The sequence below is a fragment of the Wyeomyia smithii genome, chromosome 3, assembly GCF_029784165.1.
Source record: "Wyeomyia smithii strain HCP4-BCI-WySm-NY-G18 chromosome 3, ASM2978416v1, whole genome shotgun sequence".
Taxonomy (NCBI): domain Eukaryota; kingdom Metazoa; phylum Arthropoda; class Insecta; order Diptera; family Culicidae; genus Wyeomyia; species Wyeomyia smithii.
Genome location: NC_073696.1, coordinates 123,476,231 through 123,501,375, shown reverse-complemented (window position 1 = coordinate 123,501,375; position 25,145 = coordinate 123,476,231). Strand labels below are relative to the sequence as shown.

At 41.9% G+C, this 25,145-nt stretch overlaps 1 protein-coding gene across 4 annotated transcripts in view; it reads right to left on the bottom strand.

Annotated features, from left to right (window-relative positions):
- Positions 1 to 25,145, bottom strand: part of LOC129731596 (discoidin domain-containing receptor 2) — a 682,978-nt gene that overhangs the window by 113,833 nt on the left and 544,000 nt on the right. For all 4 annotated transcript variants that reach the window (XR_008729043.1, XM_055691707.1, XM_055691706.1 and 1 more), the window contains 2 exons: positions 20,976 to 21,110; positions 3,056 to 3,273 (listed from right to left, as the gene is read on the bottom strand). Coding sequence is in view for 3 of the 4 variants with exons in the window: in XM_055691707.1 (XP_055547682.1) it covers positions 3,056 to 3,273; positions 20,976 to 21,110 (353 nt within the window). In the remaining variant the exon portion in view is untranslated. The remainder of the gene's footprint in view (positions 1 to 3,055; positions 3,274 to 20,975; positions 21,111 to 25,145) is intronic.

The window sequence follows — 25,145 nt, the reverse complement described above, 5'->3', positions numbered from 1 at the left end:
AGTGCACAGTGCACAATGAATGGTCCAGAAACCAAATTTAGGGGAAATTTGGGTCTAGAGCTCTATGGCAACATTTTAGAGATAAACTTTCTTCTACAAAGTTGTTACATATGATAAAGCGCTTATTGAAAAATTACCATAAATAAGGGTGACCAAAATTTTCGATGCAATCAAGTATCTAACTATTTCATCTTTGCAGATAGAAAAAAACTTGTTCTACAATGTTATAGCTCCAATAATTTTAAGTAACTTTGTAAAAAAGTTTTTCTCTATCTTTGAAAACAACCGATTTATATTGAAAAAACCCATTTTGCACTCTAACTTCCTTATTTCAAGTTTCACCTTAAAACTCTCTTTGAACGACTTTTAGAGTTTTCTAAGAGAAACAATTTACAATTCCGTTATCGTAAATATCTCAATTCTACTCAAAGTTGTTAATGTTTTTCATCAAAAAACATGCATTGCTCATTTGTTTGTCATTCTTTTTGGGGCAAACATAAAGAATATCTCTTAATCTCATTTTAAAGGGCATACTTGACTCTATAAATAGAGGAATTTTTCAAAATATGTTATTTTTTAAATTTGAGTAAATTCAGTTTAAAAACATGACAAAAATTTCAATAATTTTATATATTACGCATAGGAAAGCACTCAGATTAATTTTTCTGGTATTTTTTCTTACAACTAGAAGTAATCACCTTTAATTTGGTTCAAAAAGATGAAAAATCGATCAACTGGTTCAAAAGTTATGAATTTTTTTAAATAAAATACATCGAATATAGCCGTTTTTTTGGTCACCCTATTTCGGAGCTAGTCTTCCTAACAACCCAACGAAAAAATATGGGTTTGATTATTTTCAACATAGATTCATCCCTGCGATTTTGAGCACAATTGAAGCACTTTGCGTGACCAATTTCGAAATAGGGTGACCATAAAAAAACGACTGTGTTCGATGTATTTAATTTCAAAAAATTCATAACTTTTGAACCAGTTGATCGATTATCCATCATTTTGGATCAAATTGAAGGTAATTGTTTCTAGTTATAAGGAAACATACCAGAAAAATAAATCTGCGTGCTTTTGTATGCGTGATATATAAAATTATTGAAATTTTTGTCATGTTTTTAAATTGAATTTACTCAAATTTAAAAAATAACATATTTTTAAAAATTCCTCCATATATAGAGTCAAGTATGCCCTTCAAAATGAGACTAAGGGATATTTTTTAGGTTTGCCCTAAAAAGAATGACAAACAAATGAAAAATGCATGTTTTTTGATGAAAAACATTCATAACTTTGAGTTGACTTGAGATATTTACGATATCGGAATTGCAAATTATTTCTCTTAAAAAGCTCTAAAAGTCGTTCAAAGACAGTTTTAAGGTGAAACTTGAAATAAAGAAGTTAGAGTGCAAAATGTGTTTTTTCAATATGAATCGGTTGCTTTCAAAGATAGAGAAAAACTTTTTTACAAAGTTACTTAAAATTATTGGAGCTGTAACATTGTAGAATAAGTTTTTTTTCTATCTGCAAAGAAGAAAAAGTTAGATACTTGATTGCATCGAATATTTTGGTCACCCTAATTTATGATAATTTTACAATAAGCGCTTTATCATATGTAACAACTTTGTAGAAGAAAGTTTTTCTCTAAACATTGCTATAGAGCTCTAGACCCAAATTTCCCCCTAAATTTGGTTTCTGGACCATTGTGCAGTGGTCTAAACTCAAAAAATCGTGATCGTTTTAGATTTGACTGTGAAAAATTTATTTTATGTACTCAATGTCTTTAGCAAAATTATTTCATAGAACTAGTCCTTACTTTTGGCGCTTTTGGTTTTTCGATCAATCCACCTAACAGTTAGATAAAAAAATATTTTTTTCTAATTTTAAATATACCAGATTGCTTTCTTCACCAAAGTTGTGCAAAAATTTAAAATACAAACAGTTGCTGAATACTGCGATGTCCAATCTGTACGTTGGACACGATAAAATAGAGTTTTTTGTGGAACACCCTTCTTAAAATCAGTTTTTTGTCTATAACTTTTTAGGTGAAGGTAGTTTATTTTTTGGAGAAATGACAACAAACACTGCAAAGAGTTCAACTCTAATCTCTAGAAGTTTCTACAAGCTGCTTGAATTCTCAGAAAATTAATTCAATATCTTCTTGCACCTAGTGTTGTGCTGTGCCGTCACATTGACGCCTATAGCTGTCATTCGCTCGTCAAAAATCACACCAACAACAACCGACGAATCAGTTAACTTGGGCACTGCGGTCAAGCCAAGCAAACTGACATGCACGGAATGCCGTTCGTATCAATATAATATTCTGACAAACTCACTTGTACCACTTCTGATTCTGATGCACCTATCGCAGTTAAACGAACCTTAAGTGCATTGAAACGTCCAATCATCCTTATTGACAACGACCTTTACTGCATCAGCAAATGCAGCCTGCCCGCCTACACAAACACATCTGGCAACGGAAATGAACTAGGGAACACGGAATCGGGCGGTGGTGGTGGCTTCCACTGGGTCATCTTCTGATTCAGCAAAGCTGAAAGAGCAGAGATGATGTTTGACGTGCCGCATATCGGGTCCGTCATCAGCATAATCATTTCCATCATCATCGTCATCACCATCAGCAACAGAAATAGCCGTGCAGGAAATCAACATCAAAGTGTAAACTCATTATATCGCCCGTTCCCCAGCGTTCAGATGATTTACATTGCATTTGGCACTCAGCAGCAGCGGCGGCCGTTCGCACTAGCCGCTGTGTGTCTATCGTGTGATGAAGGTGTAGGCGTTCGTTGACGGAAACGGCGCTTTCGAACACCATTCGCGTCTCTGCTTATGAAGATGTTTGTAGTAACAACTGATGCCAGTTAGTGATAGGCGGGGTGTGTGTCTTAGAGGGTTTGAAGCTGGGCGTTGATTACCTTGTGAGTTATGTCGATTTATCAGTTCGAAATTAATATGTGCGAGAAAAATGAGGAGAGCTGGGGTTTGTCCCCCTGCCAGTCTCATGCTTAGCACAGAGTGGGAAGTTGAAAATTACCTTGAAATTACTGTTCAGTCGTTTATCAATCCCCAGGCTGTCGGTATGCAAATTATGCTGCAGCGCGTCGAGAACAGCCGCCGTTCGGGTGCGTTTGTTCTTTGCAACGATGAACAAGATGACGACGATCAGCAGCAGGATGATGGTGGTCAGCACCGCGATGATGACGCCGACAAAGTGCGGCTCCGGCTCCTGGTCGATCGGTTTTGGCGAGATAACTGTGTTAACGAGAGAGAGAGAGAGAGAAAAAAAACGAAGTGTAAGCGAATGAAAGAAGGATACAGTCATGATTGCGGAAAGTAAGATAAGTAGCAGCGCCGCAAATTTTTACGCGTGGTACCCTAAGGAGAAAATTATTTGTTCGCCCAGAAGGTAGTGAGGGTAGTGGAAATTAATTTAAATTTCAAATAATGGATTATATTCTTGACATGAAACTGCTTCTGTGCAAAGTGTTTTTTCTGTACTTCGAGGTAGTTAGCGGACAAAATATATGGTTCGTTAACGTCACCGCCTTGTTGCGCTGATGATAATATCGAAATGAAGTGATAACAGAGAGAAAATAACAGACCGAAGCTTCCACGCTAAATGGCATATCTGTTGAATATCAATGACATTGATAAATATCATTTCGACAGTGCGTCATCAAAAATAGAATAGTTTTTGACAAAGACAAGGTTCTTAATAGCAATATATGCACAATACACATTCAAGGTTGCAAATTATTCTAGGTTTATTATTTTCACAAGCCTTTTTTTTGCTGAGCTTGCTTGCTCTATGATGGATATAAGTCAGTGACGTTGCAGAAAGATCCACTGTAAGATGCCTAATATACGCCTAAAACTTATTTTCATTTGCAGTGTATATTTTTTTACAAGACATTTTCAATTCCCTATAACTCATTCTTAAACAGTTTTTTTATACAACTAACGGATTTTTTTTTTCTTCATCTATAGTTTATTTGACACGGCACAAATACAATTCAATGTTTAACGGCGCCAATAATATCTGGTAGCTTACTTTCTAAAGTATCTAAATAACTAAAAGCAAATTTTTTATCCTCGCTGCCGACTACGAGCTGAAACTAAATCTAACTTAAAGCTAGAATATTTTGCATTGAAAGCACAGGTTTGCTGTTTGATGGTTTTCATTGCCATAGGTAAGCAGCATATTAAATTTGTTCCGCTGCTGGGCCAAGATATTACGGACTGGCATATTGGGTTGTTTCCATCGGGCCTTGAGAGTATCGTGCGGGTCTGATTGCTGTTTCCGGATCCGGGGTCTTAACGTGTTCTTGTCGTTTGGTTGGATGTAGGCGGAAGGGGATAGGACTAAACTGGGGCGTGGATGGATTTCAGGAAAACGTATATAAGGGACATGTAGGATAGGTCACGGCTCGCCAAGACATCACGAACAGGAACAGCCGGCTGCCCTCCTTCGGCCTGCAGGGAAGCTATTAATCTAGACCTGGCGTCACGGTGTACAGGGCATGACCAAACAACGTGCTCTATGTCGTGATAACCTTCACCACAGGCACAGATACCACTCTCCCCGAGCCCAACACGACGGAGATGCGCGTCAAATCTATAGTGATTGGACATAAGCCGGGACATCACGCAAATGAAATCCCGACCTACATCCAACCCCTTGAACCACGGGTTCGTCGATACCTTGGGAATTATGGAATGTAACCACCTTCCCAGTTCCCCCTTGGTCCAAGAATTTTGCCAACTGATGATCGTATTCTGACGTACAAATGCGAAAAATTCATTAAAGGCAATTGGTCTTTCATAAATTCCACCGTTTGTTGCGCCCACCTTAGCCAAAGAGTCCGCTTTCTCATTGCCCGGTATCGAGCAGTGAGAAGGGACCCACGCTAAGGTAATCTGATACGATTTTTCGGATAAAGCACTCAGATGTTCCCGTATTTTCCCCAGGAAATACGGATAGTGCTTAACATCTTTCATCGATCGGAGAGCCTCAATGGAACTGAGACTGTCCGTAAAGATGAAATAATGGTCCGTGGGCATTTTTTCGATAATCCCTAGGGTGTACTGAATTGCAGCTAATTCTGCGACGTAAACAGAAGCAGGATTATCGAGCTTATGGGAGACGGTTAAATTTTTATTGAAGATACCGAAGCCAGTGGACCCATCAAGAAGTGATCCGTCAGTGTAGAACAGATTGTTGCAGTTGATGTTTCGATATTTATTGAAAACAATTTTAGGGATCTGCTGCACGCGTAAATGATCCGGGATTCCACGAGTTTCTTCTATCATGGATGTATCGAAAAACACAGTAGAATCAGAAGTATTTGATAAGTCGACACGATTTGGAATATTCGAAGAAGGGTTAATATTTTGGGACATGTGATTGAAATACAATGTCATAAAACGGGTTTGAGAATTAAGTTCGATTAACCTTTCAAAATTTTCAATCACGGGACGGTTCAAGACCTCACATTTGATTAGAATACGAGAAGACAGGCTCCAGAAGCGGTTTTTCAATGGTAGTACTCCAGCTAAGATCTCCAAACTCATCGTATGGGTCGATTGCATGCAGCCCAAGGCGATACGCAAACAACGATATTGTATTCGCTCCAGTTTGATCAAATGTGTGTTTGCTGCGGAGCGGAAGCAGAAACACCCGTACTCAATAACAGACAGTATCGTTGTTTGGTAAAGCCTTATAAGGTCTCCTGGGTGGGCTCCCCACCATTGTCCGGTTATTGTACGAAGAAAATTCACTCTTTGTTGACATTTTTTCATCAGATACCTCACGTGACAACCCCAGGTGCCTTTAGAGTCGAACCAGACACCAAGATATTTGTGTACCAAAACCTGAGAAATCGTTTTACCCATTAATTGTGTTTGAAGCTGAGCAGGTTCATGCTTCCTAGAAACTACTACCTCAGTCTTCTCCGGAGAGAATTCGATACCTAGCTGTAAAGCCCAAGCAGACAAATTGTCCAAGGTATCTTGCAATGGTCCTTGCAAATCGGCAGCTTTGGCTCCTGTAACAGAGATTACACTGTCGTCTGCAAGTTGTCTTATCGTGCATGAATTTGCCAGACATTCGTCGATGTCATTTACATAAAAGTTGTAAAGAAGGGGGCTTAAACATGAGCCCTGGGGAAGACCCATGTAGCTAATGCGAAAAGTTGCCAAATCGCCGTGCGTAAAATGCATGTGCTTTTCCGTCAACAAATTGTGCAAAAAATTGTTCAAAATTGGAGAAAATCCTTGTCGGTGAAGTTTACCCGAAAGAATGTCAATAGAAACGGAATCAAAAGCCCCCTTAATGTCCAAGAACGCAGACGCCATTTGTTCTTTGCGAGCATACGCCAGCTGAATATCTGTTGAAAGCAACGCAAGACAATCATTCGTCCCTTTGGCACGGCGGAAGCCAAATTGAGTATCCGATAGTAGACCATTTGATTCGACCCAATGGTCTAAACGACGGAGTATCATTTTTTCCATCAATTTCCGGATACAGGATAGCATTGCAATCGGCCTATAAGAGTTGTGATCAGAAGCTGGTTTCCCTGGTTTTTGGATGGCGATCACCTTCACTTGCCTCCAATCCTGCGGTACAATGTTTTGCTCCAGGAACTTATTGAACAAGTTCAACAAGCGCCTCTTGGCATTGTCGGGTAGATTCTTCAACAAGTTGAATTTGATTCTATCTAACCCAGGCGCGTTATTGTTACAGGACAGGAGGGCAACTGAAAATTCTGCCATCGTAAAAGGTGATTCTATCGCGTCGTGGCCCGGAGACGCATCGCGAACAATGTTTTGCTCAGGAACAGAGTCCGGACATACTTTCCTGGCAAAATCAAATATCCACCGACTTGAAGACTCCTCGCTTTCGTTGACCGTTACGCGATTCCGCATTCTTCGGGCTGTGTTCCAAAGAGTGCTCATCGATGTCTCCCTCGACGTCTCGTTCACGAACCGACGCCAATATCCGCGTTTCTTTGCTATAGCCAGGCTTTTAAGCTTGGTATTAAGCTCCGAATACCGTATATAGTCGTCGGGTATACCTCCCTTCTGGTAGGCCTTAAACGCGTCGGATCTTTGCGTGTAGACATCGGAGCACTCTTGGTCCTACCACGGAGTGGGAGGCCGTTCTTTGATCGTTACGCCGGGATATTTCTTCGTTTGGGCTTGCAACGCGGCGTCGAGGATCAAACCCGCGAGGAGGTTGTATTCTTCAAGTGGTGGATGATGTTGAATCGACTCGACCGCTTTTGAAATCATTTCCTCGTATAACTTCCAATCGACATTCCGTGTGAGGTCATACGGAATGTCAATTGGTCGCATGCGAGTTGACCCGTTATTAATTGAAATAAGAATAGGCAAATGGTCGCTACCGTGAGGATCGAGGATTACCTTCCATGTGCAATCCAACCGTAGCGACGTCGAACATAAGGATAGATCCAAAGCGCTTGGGCGCGCTGGAGGTTTCGGGATACGTGTCATTTCACCGTTGTTTAAAATAGTCATGTCGAAGTCATCGCAAAGGTTATAGATTAAAGAGGAGCGGTTATCATTGTATGGGGAACCCCAAGCCACGCCATGAGAGTTGAAGTCTCCCAAAATCAAACGTGGCGAGGGAAGAAGTTCTATTAAATCAAAGAGCAACCGTTGCCCAACCTGTGCTCTGGGAGGAATATATATTGAGGCAATACAAAGCTCATTACCTTGTATTGTCATTTGACATGCGACAACTTCGATGCCTGGAATCGAGGGGAGGTTAATACGATAGAAAGAATAGCACTTTTTAATCCCTAAAAGTACTCCTCCATATGGGGTGTCTCGATCAAGGCGAATAATATTAAAATCATGGAAGTTGAGATCAATATTTGAAGTAAGCCAAGTTTCACAAAGGGAAAATGCATCGCATTTGTTTTTATTTATCAAAACTTTAAACGAATCAATTTTTGGTAAAATACTTCTACAATTCCACTGTAAGACAGAGATAGAATCCTTCATATACGCAGTTGAATTAGGCATCGAAGGATACAATCGCTGCAAGGAGAGGCCATTGGGCAGTCAACTGCTTCAAAAATGATCTAACTGTTGGGAGGAATGCTGTAAGAAAAATTTTAATTGTATCGGGTACATTGAAATTTTCAAAAATCCAGTCCACAATGTCAGAAAATTTCACTAATCCAGAGTTTGTTTCATCAACTGGATGTGCAAAAGGAACAACTGGGGTTTTAGATGTTCCTGGCAGTGCTGGGAACTCCTTCTGGGACTTTAAATTTGCAAGCCCAGGAGGAGTTTGCTTCGGTTTTTCCGCAGCACTGTTTGGTTTGTTCGTACTTTTCATTACACTTTGGGAAATCTTAGGACCTTTACGGGGAAGTTTAGGAGAAGAAACATTTTTCCTCTTCCTAGACTCCCCAGGATTGGCATAAGATGTTCCCGCTGATGAATCGTCAGAATCGGTTTCATCAGAGGACAACAGATCAAAGGGGTTCGATGTTATGGTAGAAGTGGTCACGGTCTTCTTCAGCATCTCAGCATAAGAACGCTTTGAACGCTCCTTAAGTGACCGCTTGATTTTATCTCTGCGCTGCATGTACACCGGGCATGTGGAGAGCTCATGCTGGTTTTCCCCACAGTGAATACATTTTTCAGCATTAACACTGCAAGAATCTTCCGCATGAGTCTCCCCACACTTGCTACATCGTGCCTTATTGCAGCAGTAGGCGGCTGTGTGGCCTAACTGCTTGCAATTGGTGCAATTCATAACACGGGGTACATACAATCGCACAGGCAGACGAACCCGGTCGATCGAGACGTGGCTAGGGAGTGCAGATCCGGCAAACGTAACGCGAAACGAGTCTGACGGAGTGTAAACTTTTTTACCGCCGACGAGAGACATGGACCGCAATTGCTTACAATCCAAAATCTTCGCCTGTGTTTCGGTATTTTTGAAGCAACCGGTTGCGCTTTTTAGGATACACTCGACAGACAGACTCGAATCGGTTATGACACCGTCGATCTCCACGTCTCGTGCGGGTATGTAAACGCGATACTCGCGTGTGAAGAGCTCAGAGCAAGCGATAGCATTGGCCTGTGCCAGATCACTGACCACGACACGGAGCTTGTTAGGTCGGACCTTGGAAATTTCGGTCACGGCCTTGTACCCCTTCGTCAGGTCTTTAGAAATTTGCAGTATGTTTAATCGCTTTGAATTCACTCCTGCCTTTGGACGAAAATAAACAGTATAGCTGCCCTGTTGAGATCCGTCCGGGTAAAGCCTGGGGCGAGGGGGGACTGGAGAATGAACAGGGGAGGGGGTAACAGAAGGGTCAGGGTCAGGGGGGTTCGGGGATGGTGGCACGGGAGGCGAGGGATCTATATCCATCGCGCTAAATGTAGCGCACTAGCGCCGACAAGAACACGTACCTCTTTACTTCTTCCTTCCAGCAGTGGTTGTCCGATCGTTCGAAGCTGCACCCAAAGCAGCCAGCAGCACCAGTACAGCAGCACCAATACAGCCACCAGCAGTGAGCCGGGTGTCAGCACAGCGACACGGACTCGACTGTCAACTGATGGCCTTGGATTAAAAAGATCTATTCACTGTGCACAGATCAAAACTGCAGCTGGTATTTTGCACCAATACAACCAAAGTTGTGAGCCGGGTACAGAACGTATCGACACAACTCACAATCTAGTTGGCCTTTAGCGCGAATAATACACTCTTTTGTTTGGCTATTCGTACACACGGACCGGATTGTAATAGAACGACCACTTTGCACGTCCGTTTGTTTCTGACAACTAACGGATTGTCAGTTACAGTATTAAAAAAAAACCCTATGCCCAAATGTATACGCTCTCTTACGAAATTACTCTCGAGTCTAACAATTTCTCCATCTATGGAAAATTCTTAGTTTGCTAAGCCAAATACGTGTGCAAAGTTTCATTGGAATCAACAATGGTGGAGGAAATTTTTGCGGATTTACAAGTCATTGCTACGGTGTTAAAAAAACCCATAATTATTTTTGTACTATATTTCTAAGTTTATGTCATGAAAAAACAATGCAATATTGCGGGTTCGTTTAAGCAACAAAGATTTATTTTGAATATATCTTTGGTGTTCATTTCCGTGCCTATCTTATTTGGATTTTTTTGAAATAATGTTTTGGCTCAATTAGCAATGATTTTGATTAGATTGGAGGTTTTCAGGTTTTGAATCTTTAACAATGTTTCATTCAATTTGTTAATATATAACAACAAAAAAACAGACGATCAGAAGAATAAAAGGAGAGAAGGAAAAGATAAACAAATGTGTTCTAAAACCTAACTAAAGAACATAAGCAAGGATGAATATGAAGCATAGCATAGCATAGCATAGCATAGCATATTTGATCGCCCGTGTGTTGCCCGCGATTGACCAGAATCAGCTGAAATTGCACAAAGAACCGTCAAAATGGTGCCTAGGAGTAGCAAGCCATTCTCAGTGTACAAATTCTGGTGATCTTTCTTTTCACTGGTCAATAACGAAGCTGGCCACGCCCAATGCAGATCAATAGAGGAAGGGATATCGGGAGTGTTAGTTTAATACTTGTTGCTACTAGAGACCGAGGAATCCTCTGCATCATCCACAAGTATCAAAGGAAGGAATTAGTGTTAGTGGAAAGGAATTGATCTGGATCCATCGAGGTTGATGGTGCGATCTTCTCTACACAAATTCGCGCACGATATGGTTACTTCTCGGTCTCTGGGCAGCCAGCCACCAGGAGACGATATAAATAGAACCGCGCCACGATCTAGTTATCTTCGGCAACCTATTAATCGTTAACAGTCTGTATCACACCAAACTTTGCGTTTAATGCCGTGAACTTAATTCAAATTTACCTAAAAACGAATGGATTTCGTAAAACGCAACAACCGCACGCCGAACGCAAACTACGCAAACTACTGGTCCCAGCTCAAATAACCGATAGAGCGCTGTATTGAGATAGTCACACTAAGCGCAGTCAAAATACCGCACACGAAACTGAACTGCCTTCTCCGAAAACAAATAAGAGCGTGCCGACCACTGGTATGACGAAAAAGCCAAAACACCCGCTTTATTATAAAAAAAAAAGGGAACCGGCAAAACAGGAATAGATTTGGCATCCATGCAGGGTTTGTCTTTGTCGTGAATAATTACGATATTTATCGAACGAACGAAACCTATTCTGAATCGTAACGTGCTAAAAAAGAACCGACGGGCGTACAGTCTCCGAAATAATGATTTGGTACATCCCGGAAATCACAATACACCGATAATCCTTAGATGATCAAAGCTCACCAAGGCCGAAGACACGTTTACACCGGAGCATTATGTAGGACCGCTTTATTCCCTCTCACCGACGCATACGCAAGAGGACACGGTGCTTCGCCCCGATAATCTTTTGTTTTGTATTTAAGTTAAGATACCTACTGAGTATAAAAACTGGCAAAGTTTCATGCACTCATAGCTCAAAAATTTAAAAAAATGCAATATGCTTATCGAACAAGACTGAATTCTAAGTTGATTGATAAAATGCCAAAGCAATCGCAATCAAAATTTAGTTGCTAAACCAACAAGATTTTCACATAATTAATAAAAATTGTCTATGTGTTTCATTATTTGTCAAAAGCTAGAAAAATCATCAAACAAGGGAATAAAACTGGGCCAAATGTTTGTAACCGTTCGGTCAGGCCGCGATAAGTTTATGAATTATATTCTAATGCTACCAGTTCCGTGTTGTGGGAGCCAGCGTTTAAGGCTCTCACCTATTGGGGCAATTCTGATTATTCAAGCAGAGCTTTAGCAAATGAAACGACTCCACAAAACCACGCTAAAATAAATCTCGACATATTGTAAGCAATGCACCCAGATTGACATCTACCAAGAAAATAAACAAATAAATAGATCAATTATTTTCAAAACGGCTAATTGACAACGCAGGCAGGGTGTTTAAAGTATCCCTGCCGACGTCAGTGCACTGCTCCACGAGACGCATGAAACGCAAAAACTAAACATAACACTTACTGCTTGTAGATTTATTTAACTTTTAAAATTAAAATATTTTTTTTTCTGTGTATATATAGAAGATATATCGATTAACACGTAACAACTTGCACATCCCTACAGACAGACAATGCGTTACAGCAAAATTTTCCAATTAGAATTATCTTTCTAGCGCTTTCTTATTGAAACAATTTATTCTAACTGGCGCTAGTTATATGAAACAATAATTGAACGAATAAAAGCAGAATACTCAGCTTTATATAGGTTCTTCGACCCTGTTCCTCTCGCCTTCGTTCAATATCTACTATAGCACTTGCCACTGTATGACGTAACACTTTGACATTTTTTTCTTCGTTGGATGTTGGCTTACAAAAAAACAGAAAAATAAAACACATTTTGCCGGTCGATTTTCACATGATATCGTTCTTTTTTCATGCCAACTTCACACAATACAAACTTGAACTGTAATGTCAATTTAAACTGCAGACTCTATTTCCATAAATCCAGCAGAATACACTCGAATTACACGAAAATATTACGGAGTAATTTTTAACGCGCCTACCAATGGCCGTGCTGCCAGAAAAACTCCATAAGCAAGGATGAATATGAAAAGTAAAAAGTTGCAGAATGGAAGAACAAAAGAGCAGAAGAGCAGAAGAACACAATAACAAAAGAACATAAGAACAAAAGAACAGAAAAACAGCAGAGCTGTTGCGATACCGTTATAATCAAAGTACGGACTAACGAATACGAACTATATAAAACTTTATTAACGAGACTTATTATAAAACATGTGTGCACGTGAGATGATGATCGCAAACAAAATATAATGCAACGGATCTGCCGCTCGAGCCCTGATGGTGGTTTCGGTAACGTTCCCGAACGTCCCCCTAACACCACCCCGTTCTAGTAGAGGCTATACGGTTCGTACCTTAATGGTTGCCTTTGGGTCCTTGAAGACTGGCGAATAGGAACCTGGGGGGAGTTCGCTAATTGCTTTTGAAACGTCGTAAGCGGCCTAAGTAGCTTCAAAGCCATGCGAATTGGTCCGCCAAACATTAAATATCCAGGCGGATTCCCACCAGGTAGCCCTGCACTACTGCAGGGCGTCAACCTGTAGTACAGCAAAAAGGTGTCGATGGCTTCCTCGAGTGTTTGTTCCCCTGCGGTGATTATTTTAGGGATCTTTTGAAGTGAAAGGGCGCAGTCTTCGGCTACGAATCCGCTGCTGGTAAGTTGAGCCCCATTGTCAGTGACGCTAGTTTCCGGATTACCATATCTTGCGAATATTCCTCGAAGGATCCACAAGGTTTCTGGGGTGGTGATCTTTCCAGTTCGCACAACTTCCGGCCATTTAGTGTAGAAGTCGACCAGGATAAGAAAAAAGTTTCTATCCATTGGACCAGCCACTGCCACGGTTTTGTCGATGCTGGCCAGAACTCCTGCTTGGTTTTCCGGTCTGTCTTGGCTACGCTGCCACACTCGTTGCAGGAACGGACGAGAGTCGCTACTTCTTCGTCGATGTTTGGCCAAAACACGTGTTGCGCGCTACAGATCGCATTCGTTCGACACCAGGGTGCACTTTGTGAACTTGTTATAGTACGAGCTTTCTGCATGCCGACGGAATTAGCAAACTGTCACCGTACCAGGGCATCCGGAGAGACATTCACGTCGCTGATAGAATTGGTGTATACTAGAATCAGTAATGCTTGTTTTCTTCGAGGGCCAACCTTGGTTGACCTGCTGCAAATTCTCATCACTTTTGGTTTAGCCTTGACGTCCTTGAACGAGAGCGGAAATATTTGGAGCGGTTCGTTGATAACGGTGCGAAAGCTGTGCTCGAGGTCCAGATTAGTTATTACATACTCCTCTTCCGGACGAGTTAGGACCCGCCGTTGAAGCCTGTTCGCAGTATAGATGGAAATGCCCTTTATCGAGTCGAAATTTTGTAGAAGAGGCACCAATGTCAGGCCTTCTTTTTCCATTTCACTGTAATTGCTTTCAGTTGCTGTCAGGCTGCGGGACACGTGGTAGATAGCTTCCACAGACCCGTCAGGGAACCGATAAATAATGTAAGCGGCCAAACCCACCGATGATACATCCGCCGACACAACGATGTCCATGGTTGGGTTGTAGTGTGTCAGCAGCACCGGTGATTGGAACTTTTGGATTTCGGAACTGGTCGAATGATTTCTTACAATTTGGCGACCACACGAGCTTAGTGCCGGTTTTGAGCAGTTAGTCCATGGGTTGCCTAAGGGTACGCATCTCTGTAACATACTTCTTATAATCATCAATGGTTCCCAGGTACGACCGCAGTGTAGTCACGTCGTTCGGAAGTGGCATGTTTATGATAGCTGCCACTTTATCCGAGTCAGGCCTGATGCCGTCCGCATCCAAAATTTGGCCAAGATATTCCAGCTGGCGCATGTTAAAACTGCATTTTTCTATGCGCAAAGTGAATCCGAAGACTTGGGGCGAGTGCGGACTTGATGAAGGTTCAGTTGGTGTTCTGCTTTGGTTCGGCCACCTACCAAGGTGTCGTCCAAATAGCCAGCCGCACATCCCAGGCCAGCGATCATAGCATCCATGACTTGTTGAAAGGCACCCGGGGCTGATTTGTTGCCGGACGATAATCCCGTGAATTGATATAGGCTTTTATGTGTGTAGATTGTAAGGAGAAGTTGGCTGGACAAATAGATGTGGTTGAAATACTGACAGCCAGCCCAGTCAGAAAAATCGACCTTCTTCAGGACTCCTGGGCTTTCCAACCGATGAAGTTCGGTGTGTACAACTGTCTCTATGCTATAGGCAACCGGTTGTTTAGGTCGAAAACTTGGCTTCGGATTGTCCTTTCAAACCAGCTAGACTGGTCTTTTGCTGTACAGGCCTAATTCCGAGGTGAAGGCTTGTGGGAACTGAGAACAGAGGGCTGCAACGTCATTGCTGGCTATATCGAAAACTAGGTTGTAGAACGACCTGATTGAATGGTTCCACAACCCAAACATGTCCATCAGATCAATCCCTGAAATATCTAAATGCACGTTTGAAGCAGCTACGTAACATTTACTCTCTCCTATGATGTTGTGGAGAGTGATGCTGCAATGGAGTTTTGAGGCTAGTTTCAGCGGTTTACCAGACGCTGTCCTTGCTCGACAAATTGTAGGCTTCGTTTTGGGGCGACCGAGCTTGATGTCTGCAGTCTAAATGCCACGCCGTTTAGTTGTACGTCAATGAGTTTTTTCTTCTGGCTAATTTTTTTCACCGTCACCATTTTTGTTGACTGCTTCGGTTTGTTTCTAGTTGTTTCTCTTTGCTGGTTGCTTTTGGTTATGTACTCCGCAGGACCAGCAAGGCAATCTGGGCTTCTCACGGGAGCCTCTTTCGCTACGTGGCCGATAATTGAAATTCAAATGGTTGTTGTGGGCAACGAAGTTTACCGATAAAGCATTCTCCACCGGGACGGTATCCTGCTTGAGATTAATCAGGCTGTTAGACTGCTTCATAATTTTCTAGAGGGGCAGGTCCTCAGCTTCATTTATCTTGCTTATTAGCCGCATCCTGATCTCAGCAACTTGTTTCAATTTGAGGCCGCACACGAAAGTTAAACACTTGAACTGCCTCTCCGTTAATTCTAACAGTTTAAAATCAGCGCAGGATTTATGAACCTTGCGTGAGTGAGCGAGATAGTCTTCACTGCCCTCGTTGGATGTTTGAAAGTAGTTGTACCTTCGCCGGAAAACCATGCGTCAAATGTGTTACCGCTTTCTTTGTTATACACTCACTCCGCCATGTTACTTGAAAGAAAATTGAGAACAGCCTTGTCTCGGGACAGATTCGTTATGGTGGCCTGCGCAGCGAACAGCTGTGACATTTGACTCATGAGCACTTGCTGATTTTGGAAAATCTACACAATGGTATCCGTGATGTTGTTCAGGGTCGGGACTGTTCCTCCTCACGTCTCCATCGCAAAAACTATCTGCTACCGTCGCTTAACAAAAACACCTTTTTCAGGATGGTAGCGCGTAATTAAGAACGACTTGACTACCGCCTCATCAGTAGCGAAGAGAGAAAGAAAGCTTGTGAAACTGTACTCATTTTGTCTACTTTTTTGCTATGAATTGCAAGTAAACGTACTCCATTACGTCGCCGTTCAAAACAATAAATGGATTTCAGACGCCATAAGTTCAGCGTAATCCAAAGCCAATTGATACGAGTGATGTCATTAGGGTAGGGTTTGTAAGATGCACTATTTGTAAACACGATTGTCGAGGGTTTATTACATGTTGTCATTTGCTATGTGCGTTGGCGAATGACTAGACCAAAGGCGCAATATAGTTCCCACATGTGAACCATTAGCTTTCCAGTTACTGAACCCCTATCTCCTCGTTGGTGCCAACCGGGATACGAGTAACTAGTAAGAACATCGGTAACTAACCCCGGTGGGACTACCGGTCGTTTGCTGCCAGGGGAAGCGAGCTCCCTTCCTTGGAAGGGAGTTTCTTGGACAGGTAACGCCACAAAAGACGCTCTAAATGACGCACCCACAAGTGTTGAGTCCTGGTTGTGTTCGGGACTCAACACAGTAGCACTACATCGGTCCTCCTGCGAGAAAGTGGGGTTGGTCGTTGGCCTTGCAAGCCCGCATCTCGAAAAACAAAAGCAACGAATGTTATATCAGAAAATTCGAACAAGAATAATCGGCAAAGACCCAGGCGACGAAAACGGACTGACGATTGGATATTCGGAACATGGAACATGGTTTACATTCCGAAGACTTGAAAAACAGCAAGTTCAACATCGTAGCGCTGCAAGAGGTATGCTGGAAATGGACGACGGTGCGTACGTATAGGGATGGACACACTATCTACTAGAGTTGTGGTGACACACATGAGATGGGCACAGCTTTTCTAGTGATGGGTGAGATGCAGAAAAAGTACTCGGCTGGTGGCCGGTTAACCCCAGAATGTGCATGTTTCGAAAGTTGGTTGGCACTTTTCAGACATTATCGACGCCAAAACACATCGGGGCGCTAACATCGACTCGGACCATTACCTAGTGATGGTAAAGATACGCCAGAAACTATCCGTTGTGAACAACATGCGGTACCGTTGCCCGCAAAAGCATAATCTCGCGCGGCTGGAGCAATCCGAAGTCGCCGAAAACTTCGCGCTTTCTCTCGAATCTGCACTACCAGAAGAGGACGAGCTGGAATAAGCCCCTTTAGAGGCCTGCTGGAATACCGTCAAGTCAGCCATCAGCAGTGTAGCGAAGAACGTCCTAGGTCGCGAAGTACCGAGTCGAAGTAACGAATGGTTTGACGAGGGATGTTGGCAGATATTGGATGGGCAGTAGTGCTGCGGAGAGCCACCCGTCAAAACGTGAAGTGGTACAAGCAGAAACGGAGATAGCAAACCCAATTCTTCCAGGGAAAAATGCGCCGCCAGGAGGAGGAGGAGTGCGAAGAACTACAACAGCTGTATCGCTTTCATGAAACACGAAAGTTCCATTAAAGAGATTCAGCGCATCCCGCAAAGGCTTTGTTTCGCGAGCCGAAATGTGCAGGGATAAGGAGGGGAATATCTTGACGGATGATCGTGAGGTGATCGAAAGGTGGAGACAGCACTTCGATGAACATCTGAATGGCGTACAGGCACGAGACTAGAACATCGACGCAGGAGACTCTGTCGGTGCAGTAAGAAACGGAGATGTGCCACTCCCATCGATAGTCGAAGCTAATGATGCTATTCGGCGGCTTAAGAACAACAAGGCAGCTGGAAAGGAGGGTATCGGAGTAGAGCTTCTCAAGATGGGTCCGGGCAAGTTGTTTGCATCGGCTGATTGATAAAACTTCGGAAACGGAATGCCTATCAGAGGTGGGGAAGGATATGGTTACTTGCCCCACCTACAAGAAAAGCGACAAGCTAGATTGTGAAAACTACCGAGCGATCACTACCCAGAATGCCGCCTAAAAAGTGATAACCCAAATAATTTTCCAGTGGCTGTTACCACTCCCCAACAGATTCGTGGGAAGTTACCAGGCCGGCTTTTTGAGAGGTCGGTCCACAACGGACCAGATCTTCACTCTGAGGCAGATCTTCCAAAAATGCCGCGAATACAGAGTCCCTAGGCATCATCCCTTCATTGACTTCAAAGCGGCTTATGACACGAATAATCGTGAAGAGCTATGGGGAATACTCGACGAAAACGGCTTTCCCGGGAAGCTTATCATACTGATAATAGCTACTATGGAGGATGTGCAGTGTTGTGTGAGGATTTCGGGTGGTTTATCCAACCCATTCGGATCTCGCAGGGGACTTCGACAATGAGATGGTCTTCCCTGCCTGCTGTTCAAAATTGCGCTAGAAGGTGTTGTGAGACGAGCGGGAATAGACACGCAGGGCACGATTTTCGGTAAATCAGGTCAATTAATCTGCTTTGCGGATGACGTGGACACTGCCGGCAGAACATTTGAGGCGGTGGCAGATCAGTACACCAGACTGTGTGAAGCAGAGAAGATTGGACCGAAGATAAATACGTCTAAAACGAAGTACATGCTAGCGGTTGGTGCTGAGCGCGACAGGGTGCTGAGCCTAGTATGGGCTCCACAAAAAATACGGTCGAAACGTTTAAGCTCCCGCGCAAAGTGCACCTTGTACAAAACGCAAAAACATACAGACGTGGACAATGCTTGAAGAGGACCTGCGAGCGCTTGGAGTTTTGGAACGACGGGTGCTAAGAACTATCTTTGGTGGTGTGCAGGAGAACGCAGTGTAGAGACGAAGAATGACCCATGAGCTCGCGCAACTCTACGATGAACCCAGCATCCAGAAAGTTTCCAAATCTAGACGGGTACGTTGGGCAGAGCACGTGGCGAGAACAACGGACAATTACCCTGCAAAATTGGTCCTTACCACGAATCCGGTTGGTACGAGACGAAGAGGAGCGCAAAGAGCAAGGTGGTTAGACCAGGTGGAGCATGATCTGGCAAGTACGGAGTGTCCGTGGGATTGATGGCGGGCTGGCAATGACGGACGGCCATTTTAGTAAGTAAGTAAGTAAGCATTTGCTATGTGGGAATAAAAGAGATTGAAAAAATTGTGCTATCCGTGCTCCGTGCTCCCAGATCTGCTGATGTAAAATATATTGAAACTCAGAATCCGATTACTATAACTATTTGATTTATAACTTGATCTGTTTGTGTAGGGAGATTAAAATAGCAACAATAGTTTTTGCAGGTCGGTGAACATCAAAAACATTATTTCATATGTCATGTACCAAAATTGCAAATGTTCAACAGTGCAAACGAAAATGACAAAAACAGCAATTTCACTGTTTCAAATTGAAACGACCTTCAGCTGGCACAGTTGGTGTCAATTTTTCAAAGAAAGTCCGGTCATTGAAAGAAATGAGATGCAACTATTAGATTTGTGCCCATTCATTGCAAACTAAAGCAACCCAGCGTGTGCGAAATCACAAAAATGCTGCTAGCTAACATTCCCTGTCAACTTCTGAAAGAGCTAAAAGTCTCTTTCATTCTCAGCTCGTTCGTTGAAAATTAGAATACAATGATTTCAATTTCAACTGAAAATCCTTTCATGACAGTGAAAGCTTGCAGCACTGTCATTTACTTTAAAAACACTGGTCAAAAACAAAATGTCTTAAAGCTCAAGCTGAAATTTTAGTGTTTCTAACCAAGTGCGGAAAGTGCGTAAAGTCTTCAGACTAAGTTCTTCAGAATTAAATGAAGTTTTCTCGTAAGCAAGAGGCGAGTAATTACATCGCAACCTTTTGACGCACTTTTATTTTTAATAGGGCACCAAAATTCACAAGAATGGTGAAAAAGTTATAATTGTTCGTTTATTTTCCAGTATGAGCTTTAGGTAAAACTAGTCAGCCTATACACCAGAGAGACGCCAAGACACTCATCGTTAAGGCAACTGTCAACATCAAAACGGATAACGGCAATGTAAAATTATACACCTCGTCTGTTTTGATGTTGACAGTTGCCTTAACGGTGAGTGCCTTGTCATCTCTCTAATATACAGGTTCACTAGGTAAAACCTGTGTTGACCAGTGTAATCAAAGGATACGGCGCGTTTTACAACAAAAAAGAGTTCTCTTTCACACTAGCAACAAAAATAATATAACGTGTCGAAGCTACAATATAATAGCATACGAAAATATCATTGGTAATTTGTAATTTAATCATCTAATTGATTTGGTCCTTTTTAGTACTCATCACTAATGATTTGTTCAGTTCGAAAATCACCCGTTATTCATAAGCTTCTTCTGCACAAAATATTATCATTTTCATTCCAAACGCAATCAATCAACTTTGTACCAGAGAGGGTGCTGAATATTGGCATCGAAGGAATTGCAATTTAACTACCAGTCTCGTTTGAAGTCAGTAGCCGCAAAGTGGCCCTCCATGGAGAACCCGGATGACCTGGAAGAACATGAACCGTCCTCTCGTTCGCTCGCTCGTTCGTTCGTTCGTCTGACTATCCTACGGTGGACAGTGCCTGCTAGTAGGTATCTTATAGGACCCGCAGCAAGATCAAATATAATACACTAATTTGCATTTATTATGCACATCATCAATTATTCAAATTATCACACACTTTGCACCGACCAGTGATCAATAATATCTTCTCATGACTCATCATGTCGTGTAAGCTTATATTGCTGTGTTCACGATGACCGCTACAAAGTGCAGTGTCAAAAGGACTAACACCGACACCGAGAGCTACACCACTTCTTTGTTTCATTTGTCTGAATTGGAAATGCTATGAACTTGTATTTAGTTAACGGGAAATTAGATAAACCAAAATTTTGCTTAAATAAATCGAAAGGTACTTTTTCCGGAAAAAATATTCGTTGTATAGGTAATCCTCTGAATACTTACTTTGCGTCACGTGATTCCGTTCGCCCTTGTTTGTCGTTTGCACTTCGTCTCGCTGCAGTGGGTATTCGATCGAATTTTCCTGTGAAATTGAATTTCCGCTCACTTCTTCGTCGGAGAAATTGCCAATTACGGTACCTGTTGTGAAGAGAAACGAGAGAAAAAAAAGCGGATAAAAATGTATAGTTTATTGGTTCCCGGTAGTCATTCAGGAGTTGTGAAAAGTGGCGGATATCTTCACGCGTCACTTCCTCTGTACTGGCCACTGCTAATTGTACGATGGAAAGCGGAAAAGTGCACAAACATGTTTATATTTTTTTCCTTAGCCACGGGGACGACGGGGAACGCATACCGTTCAGTGGCCATAATTCACTGCCATTACTGTCGGTTTATGGTGGAAGTGCGAAAGCGCGTTCCCTGGTTGACTGTGCGATGGTCCGTTAATTATTCAAGCCATCGAAGCAGTCAACACTTCATCATTCCGTCGGACCGGGTCGGGAAGCGCTGACTGTGTGTGTGGTTCTTCCCAAGTTGCTTGTTTGCTTGCTCGCACCACCGCCGCCGCGTTGAGAATGTTTATTTTTCATTATGGATAATTTTTCAACTCTACTTGCGTTTCGCACCGTGGGAGTTTTATGTCCGAAATTAAATTCAAAATTGGCCATTTTGGCCGATTTAATGAATATGGTAATTTTCCAACAATCCCGCTATGCTGTTGGGATCTGGCTACTCACGAGATAGGAGTTTCATCATTATATCCTAGCGCAGGTTTCGTCGTCATTCACTGCGCAAAGGCACAAGTATTAATTGCCACGTACAGTTAACCGAAATATGGGAACACATGTGCCAATTCACGGAACGGAGTACCGAGGCGGGAAAAGAATGCTGCCTCTGATGTGACAGTTTGCCATATATTTTACAATGTTTAATTTATTTGCCGGCAGCACATTTAGCGTGTTTGTAAATAGACAACGCAGTTTCCTGGCGGATGATTTACGATTCACATGCGGGACCAGGCGGCGCGGCAGGCCAAGAAAGGGACAGGATTTCCTGCGTTTCAAGTCGCACTGGTTCGCATTTAAGGAGCGTATTAAACTGATTTATTAAATTTAATGAGTTTTCTAACTTCGAGGGATATTCAAGGTGTTTTTTACTTTGTGGATCTGAACCCTTATGTGTAAACTCTGATAATAAAGGTGGAATGGTGTGGGCAACCTCAATGGCATCCTGACTCCCAGTCAGGGAGTAATAATAAAATCTGACAACGATTTATTGATTATGTTCCAGTACGTGATGTGATTTTTTAGTTAGACTGTATATTTGATGAGCCTGGTCGCCACATTCGGCATTGGGGAACCGTTGTCTTCGATCCAAAATCGAAAATGTGGATTTCTCATCAATTATAACTTCTTTTAATTCTACACAAAGCGAAAAAATCCAAATTTTTAAAGCAATGCGACAAAATTGGAATTATCATGATTTTTTGGAGTACAATCTAAAAGTAATATAAAAATGAATAAACTTGAAATAGAGCACCGTGTGCTCTATTTCAAGTTTATTCATTGTTTCATTTCGCTAATGTGACTGCTATTGGTCATAAACTTTTGTCTCATAAAGTATTCTATCGTACGGCACCCTGCCATCCTGGTCAAAGCTGTGCCGCAAACTGATAGTGGATCAAAATATATTTTAACAAGAAAATTACACCCACAAAGTAATGACGCTCCGTCGTCCTCCGTTACGTACTATCGACAGAGAAGCATATAAGTAGCTTATGGAATTGCAAATGACTGCAATGAAACCGCGATTGGTGGTGGGTTGCGGGCAATGTCTGTGCCTTTTGTGTGCGCTGATGACGATGACGACGTCGTTGACGACAACAGACGAGCAGAAGCGGCAGAAACTAAACGCTTCTCATTATGCAGAATGCGATTGTGGCCGAAAGAATGGCTGCTCCGGGTTCCACAATTGGGGTGCTTCTGGATGCTGCGAGAGAATATACATAATCAGAAAACGTTGGGAGCCGGGGGCCAAAGTTCGCCGGCGTGTACCAGCAGTTTTGATGGCAGAATAAAATCCAGTGACGCCGATAGATACCAAAAAAAAACCTCCGATAATACTCACCGCAACTGTTCTGTGCATCGATAAAAATAGACAGTCGCGGGGAGAACCGAGAGTGGCTATGAAGAGACACCCACTTTAGTGAAGCGCATTTGGCCCCGTGCACTACCGAAAGAGGAGGAAGAGAAGTCGGTAGGGGACCAGTTTCGTGAGACACACTAATAGCAAGATAAACAATGACAAACATCCAGTTTGCCGTTATTACTTGCCGAGCGAGCTTCAGAGAGATCAAGTTTGCGAATCGATTTAGCCCGCAGTTGTTTGGACAAGAACCGGATGCTTACTTGCTCAGTTGCATTTATGTTGCTACCGGGGCTGCGGCAGAGATAATCGTTTTCTAGCATTTAGATCGATGCTAATGGAGAGTGATGAGGGTTGGTATAATGAAGAATCTCCCATAACTGAAGTCAAGAATTTTAGCACCTTTCAACCGACGTTTATTGTTGTATATTTTCTCGTCTATTTGCTGTATATCTAAAGCCACTCCAAGTGACCACCGACAGTGTTCTGGTAAATATGACCAGTAATTTAAGATGAGGTTTTTGCTTGCTCACTGACGCGAAGTGTTTAGCGTTGTTTATTGACAACTACAATTCCGGGACAATACAACTTTTAGATGCGCTATTCTGTTTATCCTTTTACTGACTATCGGGTGTTGGGTAATTGTGCCTTAGATTCATGAAAAAAATTGAGCAAAAAAAATAATTAATCATCTCATTGTATTTAAAACTATTCATCACTTATAGGTAAACTCTTTAGACATATTGATATATTTATATAGTTCTATTTTTCGCCTTTCCAAAAACGGCCGAAATATCAAAGATCGGTTGAAAAATAACCGAATTAAACTTAAAAATGTGAGTTAAGGTAAAAAAACTGGGTTTTGAGCATATCTTTTAATTTTTGGGGTATTTGAAAAACTTCAAGTAAACGCGCAAGTAACACTTGACTGAAGTTACAACCTACACTAGGTCACATCAAAAGTTCTTGCATTTTTTATCATTTATAGCACCGTAAAACAATTGTGCGATAGAAGCCAAGATTTCTGGTTTTCGTAGAAGATATATAACTTAGTCAAAAATCAACCAATTTCCACAAAACTCTTTCATTTGATTCGTCATTGAATATAGTTTCAAAATTTTAGTGTATTTGTAATAATTTTTCGTTACAAAAATAGACGGAAAATTTCAAATTAAGTCGATAAAGTACGTGAAAAAGTCTACATTAGATTTAAACTTAAATAACTCAACATGTTTTATTGATATTAGTACAAACCTGTATATATTTTTAAAGCTCTCGTTAATGTCCACGGTCCTTTTTTTTTAGAATTTATATGGGCAGTTGTCCACGGAGTGGGAGGGGGGGGGGTCAAAATCGTTAAAAATCTGTCCACGTGGTATGTGGATGGCCCCTAAATCGGAAGCTGATATCTAGGAATTTGAAATGACGTCCCAAGTTGATTTCTGGTCTCTGGGTGTAACGCTTCCGCAATACTCATAATGGATGATATTTGGTCATATCAAGCTGTTTTCCAGAAACTGAAAGTCGGCATCTACGCCATCGAAACGCCCAGATTAGGCAAAATTTGACCATTTTCGGATGTATTTCTGTAACCAGAAGTAGTCAACTGGATTTTTCGCGTGATGTATTTGAAACATATTTTTGTTTTCATGGTATTTGCATGTGTATGTGTTAAGGTATGCTCATATGTGTGTAAATGTTATGTTTTAATTGTTAGGTATAGTTGTGCTGTTGGCTACGAAAAATTCGTTATTTAAAGTGGAAAATAAATCCAGAAGAAATTCTCGAGGTATTTGTTTCTAAAAATTGAATTGTTCGTGTAAATTTCAACAAATAAATAGTTCGAATGAGAAAGGCTGGGACTCACCGCTAGATGGATTAATTTGGGTTTCTTGATTAGTTTTAGAGTTTGCATAAATATGAATAAATATGAATTAAAAACTAATAATTAATGAAAAATAATTGATTTCACTGTAAAAATACATGAAGAACATATTTTACTTCGACAAATCTGTTCAACTTTATATGAAA